The sequence below is a fragment of the Camelina sativa genome, chromosome 19 (genome assembly GCF_000633955.1).
Source record: "Camelina sativa cultivar DH55 chromosome 19, Cs, whole genome shotgun sequence".
NCBI lineage: Eukaryota > Viridiplantae > Streptophyta > Magnoliopsida > Brassicales > Brassicaceae > Camelina > Camelina sativa.
The window spans coordinates 23631200-23639077 of NC_025703.1; the positions used below are offsets into that span (position 1 = coordinate 23631200).

The 7878-nt window shown below is 41.6% G+C and overlaps 1 protein-coding gene across 1 annotated transcript; it reads right to left on the bottom strand.

The window, feature by feature from the left end:
- Window positions 2471-3755, bottom strand: LOC104768134. Its single transcript, XM_010492064.1, has 4 exons — window positions 3630-3755; window positions 3474-3504; window positions 2976-3417; window positions 2471-2921 (listed from the first exon to the last, which is right to left on the bottom strand). The coding sequence occupies exons 1-4, from the start codon at window positions 3753-3755 to the stop codon at window positions 2471-2473; spliced, it is 1050 nt and encodes a 349-aa protein (XP_010490366.1).

Consider the following 7878-nt stretch of genomic DNA (forward strand, 5'->3'; position numbering starts at 1 on the left):
GAATATGGTGTATTCCGGTGAATGGAGATGTCCATGATTTATACTAAAAGTTTGGATAGGTGTTAGGTCAGATTTTATTTTGGTTGCATAATCAGAAATCATGCTTCAGAGTGATTAATTTATGTGATTTTTTTGTGAAACTATCCGACCCGTTTTTTAATAATAAATAATAAATCAATAACCCAAAAAATATTTATTTAAATATGCAGAAACTCAAATCACCAAATAAGCAGCGGAAAATACCAATAATAATAAACCAATAATTAACAGAATCATAGTCCAAAAACTAGCAACTTAAACCATGGGTCTAACACCAACATTTCAATTCTAGCAACCTAGCAGAAACCAAAGCATAGCAACTAAGTCCCTAGAACATCCTCCTCTTCATTGTCATGATCTCACGGTCACACTTTGCCTCTACCCGCACCACAAACACAATGAGATGTGTGAGTATTACTAGAAATACCCAATGAGGCGATTCTCCCATCTACGAGCTATACACACAAGCAAATCAAGAGTACAACTACAAATAAAATATAACAATCTAACCATTAAACAGAACAACCAATAACACTTTCACCACACCTACACATCATCACACAAAACAAGTCATACAACCCAATCGATTAGATAAGCTCATGGTCACACACTCACCTTAACAAGCGATTCATGAAAATAACTACAACCAAAAGAGAGGCTCTCCAATATACAAGAACAACCAAACTCGCTCCTACAACTAATCACAACAACAAACAAACATTGAAAACAAATTGCCAGAAAAATCAGAAAAGAACAACCTCACAAGTGAAACCACGAAATCAAAAGGAAGCGTTAACTTCTGTAAAAAGGAGAGTGTACGAAAATCTCTTAGCTACAACCCTACCAAAAATCAATACCTTTCGAAACGATTTGAGCAGTCCGATCCTCCTTCTCCCAAACCCTAACAGTTCTGTTTCTCTCCTTACTCTAAGGAAAAAGCTTTATCTACTTCTCTTCCTCCTTTACACCAAATAACAAGGGTTCTCTCTCTTTCTCTCCCTCTCTCTGAATGTCGACAATAGCAAAAATCTAGAGAGGAGGCGTGACTTATGAGGGAGATTAGGAGTTTTTGGTTTAATTAGATTAAACCAGGTTTTAATTAAACCAAAAATCAATTCAAAACCCATTCTTTTGGTTAACTCAACACATCCCAAACTCTATTTCCGGAACATGGATGTTACAATTCTCCCACACCAACATAGATTTGTCCTCGAATCCCAAACAATCGTCAGCCAAGGACTCATGTGCAACCGTCTCCACGGCCTGCACTTCCTCCGACCGATCTACGAAGGTTACCTCTAGGTGATAAACTCACGTTCCATGCATTATTTGCTCTCGACTTTTGCACTTTCCTTTACTTATAGGTCTCGAACTTGAGTTTTTATTGACTCCTCATGAGGCCGAAACCTGCATCACATAATATTGGCTCCTCATCAGGCCTAAGCCCGCATGCCTAATATATAAGGGAAGTCCAATATTCTTCTCTTGGATTGGCACCCTACAACGCACCCCTGGATCGTCATCTGAAGTCGATGTACCAACCATACTCTCAAACCAAAAAGTCTCAGAATATGGTAGTACTAGGAGAACCTAAGGTTCCCCAACTGTCCCTAGAGCAAACAATTTGGAATACGTCTGAGTCCTATCCCTAACCAAGTTTCATTCTCGTAGCTCGCGTAAGACAACACAATGTCCTACCAACCACATATCCCCTCATTGGGATACCTCATGACCACACAAGGATCATCAACATGCCACAAGGGCTGCCACAAAGGCCAATAAATGTCCTAAAGGACCGCCTAAACAGACAACATTGGCTAAACAACCCACCACAAAGGTCACACAATTGGCTAAAAAGCCCACCACAAAGGCCACACAATTGGCTAAACAACCCGCCACAAAGGCCACACAATGTCTCAAAAGACCGCCACACACGAGCACAAAATGACTCAATAGTCAGCCACGAAGGCCAAAAAAGCCCCACCAAGGCTCATAACCACTAAAAATGGACAAATACTAACTCCCATAAAACTTTTCATTTTTAGAACTTTCCACTTTTAGAAATTTCTATTTCAGGAAACATTCCTTTTCAATACCAGCTTCATGGAAACTCGTACCCCGAACAGCACCTCATCTTGTTAATTAGTCGCACAACCAACCACCCCTAAGCGACCAAGTAACCAGAGATATGGGCTGGAATACTCCATTCCCGCTCCAGCCATGGACTACAACTGGGACCAGGCTAGACAAGTTCAAGACGCGACCTGCTTCTCAAACCACTTCTTGAACCTTGCCTTCATCCTCGAATCTGGCTCCCAAGTCTGCTCCTCCACACCATCATTGTCCTATAGGAATCACATCAAAGGAATCTTCTTCTTCCGAAGTTCCTTGATCCTCCTCTCGAGAACCCTCACTGGTCTCGCCTCCAAAGTCATGTTAGACTGAAGATCCTCAAGAATCTTAGCCAACAACTGATCATCCTTGCGGAGATCGTTGTGTTGGCCATGGAAAGCTGCTCATTTGACTTGTTCTTCACGTAGGTGGTGAACATCGTCTTGTCAGAGCATATGTGTGTTGTAGCACGAGTCTCATAGTACCAATCCACTGGATTGTCTTCCACCATGTTACATTCATTAACCACTGCAACTATGTCTTCTTCAGTTAGGTTTGGCTGGCTCTGGATATCCTTGGCTTCGCTTTTGAAAACTTCAGCCTTGTCCCCAATCTTGCCACAATGATGACACTTTCCTTTAAACTTCCTCTCAAGGTTGATCTTCTTGAAGTTTGTTGCAGATGATGCCATCAAGGCCTTATGAGAAATAAAGATCCCTTTAACCTTGCCTTTCAGCTTGGCATTATGCTCAACAACATGGACATCATGCCTTTAATTTTGAGCACCTAAATGAGCCCCATAATTGTTGTCCTCAATTCTCAACCTTCGGCTGAGATCATCAAGAGACATTGCCTTACATTTTAAGTTAAGATATTTCTTGAAATACGACCAACCTTGTGGTAGCTTCTCGATCAAGACATTCGTTTTGAAGACGTTGTAGATCGACTTCCCTTCCAACTCTATCTCTTGAAAGATGAGTTGAAGAGCCTCCACTTGTTCCATACTTGGTTTCAAATCCAACATCTTGAAGTTTAGAAACTTCGTAGTTGAATATTTCTGCATCCTAAAGTCATCAGTCTTGTATATACACTCCAAAGCCAGCCACAATGCTTTTGAAGTTTGGTATATACTGTAGAGCTCGTAAAGATCATTGACCCAACGGTTCAGAATCTGATATTTGCAACAATAGTCCCCTTGAGCCCAGTCATCGATACTCCTAACCATATACACATCTGTAGCGCCTTGTAGAAGCGTTGGTGGATCCTCTGTGAGTTATATTTCCATGTTCATGTTGGCCAGATAGTAGTGCTTCTTGTTTTACCAAGTTTTGAACCCAACTTTGCAACCAAACCCTCCCCCAAATATAAATTAAACAGTCCATTGTGTAAGAGAAAATTGAAAAATGATTTGAAAATCAAAACAACACAAAACAACAAACAGTGCAATGTTATCAACAATGGAATGGTGAAAGAGGTACCTCAAGTTGCTGGAAGAAGTTGCTAACATCACTATTCATGCTGTCATAGCTGTAACAAGGAACATTCTCATCATCAAACTGAATTTCGGGAGGAGACGAAGGGTACTCAATCTGGCACCCAGACATGCGCTCGGCCGAGCGTCTTGGAGGTGATGGTAGAGCGTCTGGTCGAACATAGTGAGACGGATAGAAATTCTCTCCTGGATAACCATAGTACTTAGGCGAGCATAGGCAGGATCAACATGGTATTCTAGCTGATAAGAAGGATAAGCTTGACCATAGTGATGATAGCCTGGATAGCCATAGTGAGTTGGTCGAGTGCCTCAGAAACTATTGTTCTAGGGGAGATAAACCTCTTCTTTGCTGCATAGTGATACGCCCAAATTCGAGGATCACTCAGGCGGATTAGAAAAGATAGAAACTCGCCAAGGTGCAAGGTGCAACAAGGGAGATTTAACAGATTGAGGGGTCGCACAGCAGTTGCAAAAGGCTGCTGATATTCCCAACTCCAATCGCTGCTAGATATGACACACTAATCCAGCAAGAGGAGGCTGTTGCTTGGATATTACACACCGAGAAATAAGGAAGTGTTCTGGACAAAGAACAAAGAGATAGACTAATAAAATGAAAAGAAAAATTTGATTGATGATTCTCAAATGAGATGACATGTGTTTATATAAGGATAAAAAACTTGGTAACAAGGTCAAGTATTAATTGTTCTTGAAACTAAAAGATAATAAAGATAGATATTTGAATGAAGACCCAACTCTTGAAGTTTTCCTTCCCTAGGTATCCTTCCCAAGGTGAGTTGAACTCCATTCTCGTCACTTCTCTTTGACCACAAAATAAAGTGATTATTTGGGGCTTTCTTGGGTTTTATTAGGCTCAAAGTGGGCTGGACTAGATAGGTATCATCCCCAATAGATTTTCCCATGATCTCTTTGGCCATAAGTTCTTGAATTAGCCCATGAAGTGTATTCCTTAGCTTCCTAGCTTTTGTTCTAGTCATTGGTCACTCAGATACAAGCAATGGTTCCTCCGCTACAAGCTCCTCTGGTTCAAGCACAACTACAAGTTCCTCAGGTTCAAGCTCAGTTACAAGCTCCTCCTCCTTAGCTCCAACAATTATCACATCACATAGGCTCATATGACGATGTTATAGGCATGGTTCTTGTTGAATTGCTTCTTCTAAAATTCTCACCAGTTTCTGAAGATGTAGCTCCCTCCTTTAGCTCTTTAATTTGATCACCCATGGGCTTCATTGAGTAAGACATCTTCATCATCTTATCCTTCAAAGAATTAATGGTCTTACCATGCCATTTGTTCAAACGCTGAAGAAGACTGACCATTCTACTAGTCTCTATTACTCCTCTACTATCCCTTGGGTGAGGTTCATAATCCACAAAGTTGCACTACTCTTCCTCATCCTCCATTTCTACATCCTCTCTTTCTTCACTTCTTCTCAAAGGTGTTGTTCTATCAAATAGAAGCTTAGTTGTTGGCCAAAACTCAATATTGAGCCCAGACCTTATTGTAGTTGCTTGGACATTGGGAAGAAAAATATGAGCCTTCCCAACTGCAAGGTGATCAAAGTTGAAGAGATTATGGCCTTGAGATTTCTCCTTTGCTAGAATGACGGCAATAGTGAGGTGTGGGATATCAATCCACTTTGGCATGGTCTCCTTGGGTTTGGCTGGGAGTGGCAAGTTCACAGATACCAGAATGGGTGTGATGATTCCTCCTATACAAACCTCTCCAATTGAACCTTTCCTATACAAGTTAGCTGCCCACACCTTGTACTAAGCCAATTGATCAATTAAGGTCATGGCATGGTCTGAATCAGCTCTATTCCATATAGAGCCTTTCAATCTCTTGTTGAAGGCAAAATCCCACAAAGTGCTATATCTATCATCTTAAGTTCTTTCTCATTGAGATTTCCAGTCTGCTTCATAACAAAGAAGGTGTTAGCTAAAGCTCTATGGAAATACCTTAAAACTAGACTTCTTATTTGTGAGCTCTTGGTGTTGGAGGAGTAGTAGGGCTTCTTGTCTCTAATTGTTTGCCATAATGAGTGGAGCTCATCCTTTGGAATGAAAATGTCCAGTTCAGTTCCAACATCGAACCCATAAAACTGTGCAACTTCCTTGATTGTGAGCTCATAATGATGTCCTTTGATTGTGAAGGTGATGAAGTATGGTTCTTTCTCCACATCTGGTTCATCCTCAAAGGTATTTATCCTAAGAGAGGCTAAGAATTCACTATGCTCCTCTTGGTAGGCCTCCAAGTGCATGCTCATAATCTGCTCAACTTGCACTTTTCAAAAAGAAACCCCACATCTTCTGTTATCCCAAGCTTCTCCAAAGTCTCCTTTTGTGGTTATCTAGTTCCCTTGAACTGCATGCTCTTGAAGGCTTGGTAAATCTGTTTAGTTGAAAACTCCTTAGGGTTTTGCGGATGGTGTGGTGTTGTGAGTTCTTCTTGCTCTTTTTAACTATCACCTTCATTTCTTAGAGATTCTTCAGCTCGCCTCTTCCCCTTGGCATCCCGCACCACTAGAACTCGACCTCTACATAACATCAAACTTCCGCTTGTGCTCGTTACTTTGACACCCCGGTGTCAGAGACTTGTGGAGATATTTAAAAGAATTCACCAAAGTGCACTTATCTTTTCATTCAAGGGTCCTGAGAGAACTCCAGAGTTAAATGTGCTTGAGCTGGAGTAGTCTCACGATGGATGACCTTCCGAGAAGTGATTGTCGGAATTGTGCGAGTGAGAACAAAACACATGGAAAGATCATGTGGTGATTTGTAGGGACGGTAACAAGTCTTTAAAACCTTCAGGATGTAGCAAACCGGCCGTCAGATATGGATGGGCTCACGGCCTAGTGAGAGGACATGAGGCCCATAAAAGAAGGTGGTCCCATGGACTAGGATTGGACATGGGACCCACTAAGAGGTGGTGGTCGGGGCGTTACAAGTGGTATCAGAGCAGAACCCAAATGAGTGTGTAGTCGAGTGGGCTCACACCGTGAGATTGTGCCACCCCGGTATCAGAGACTTGCGGAGAGGTTTAAAAAAATTGTTTTGGCCACCTATGTCACCAAAGTGCAATTATCTTTTTGGTCAAGGGGCCTGAGAGAACTCCACAGTTAAGCGTGCTAATGCTGGAGTGTTCTCAGGATGGGTGACCTTCCAAAAAGTGATTGTCGAAACTGTACGAGTGAGGAAAAAACACAGGGAAATATCATGAGATGATTTGTAAGGATGGTAACAAGTCTTTAAAGCCTCCTGGACGTAGCAAAGGACACGGATGGGCTCACAGGTCGGCTACGGATGGGCTCACAGGTCTAGTGAGAGGATGTAGACCCATTAAGAGAGGTGGGCTCATGGACTAGGAGTGAACATGGGGTCCACAGAGAGGTGGCGGTCGGGACGTTACAAGTGGTATCAGACCCAAAACCAGATGAGTGTGGAGTTGAGTGGGCTCACACTCTCGAGGGTGACAGTTTTGGTGCGCAACGAGGATGTTGCGATCTATTAGTGGGGGTGAATTATGACACCCCGGTTTCAGAGACGTGCGCAGAGGTTTAAAAAAAAATATTTGGACACCTATGTCACAAAAGTGCACTTATCTTTACGGTCAAAGAGCCTGAGAGAACTCCACCGTTGAGCATGCATATGCTGGAGTGTTCTCAGGATGGGTGACCTTCCGGAAAGTGACTGTCGGAACTGTGCGAGTAAGGACAAAACACAGGGAAAAATCATGTGGTGATTTGTAGGGACGATACCAAGTCTTTACAGTTACCATGATTGCCGCCCTTGCTAGGAACAAAATCAGACTGCAACTGAGCCCGCCTCGGCTGCAATGAAGGATTAACCACCACAACCTATGCCCTCAAGTCATCCTACAGATCAACTGCAAATTCCACCAGCTCCACTCTCGTAGTGTAGCCTCACCCTCAACTGGGTCCTAAGGTCATCACGAAATATCATCTTAATTTAAATCTATTTTAAAGTAGTAAGTATATTATTGTAATTGTGAGCTTATAAAATTATTAATTTATCAACGTGCAAAAGTTTAGTTTTACCAACCCATCAATGTAGAACATCTTAAAAAAAAAAAAAAAAAAATTGAACACACATTTTATTCTAGACTATGTATTGCACCTTCATTTAAAAATCTACATAATTATTTATCATATGTATCATATGATAATTCAAAATAATTTGTATCTAAAATCAAAGAAAAA

Excerpts from the sequence above, each read along its gene's own strand:
- LOC104768134 (XM_010492064.1), bottom strand. The coding sequence starts at position 3,755 with ATGTCTGGGTGCCAGATTGAGTACCCTTCGTCTCCTCCCGAAATTCAG. Across the intron at positions 3,418-3,473 it reads AAAGTTGGGTTCAAAACTTG|AGGATCCACCAACGCTTCTA; the intron begins GTAAAACAAGAA and ends TATAACTCACAG. Across the intron at positions 2,922-2,975 it reads CTTGATGATCTCAGCCGAAG|GCATGATGTCCATGTTGTTG; the intron begins GTTGAGAATTGA and ends TCAAAATTAAAG.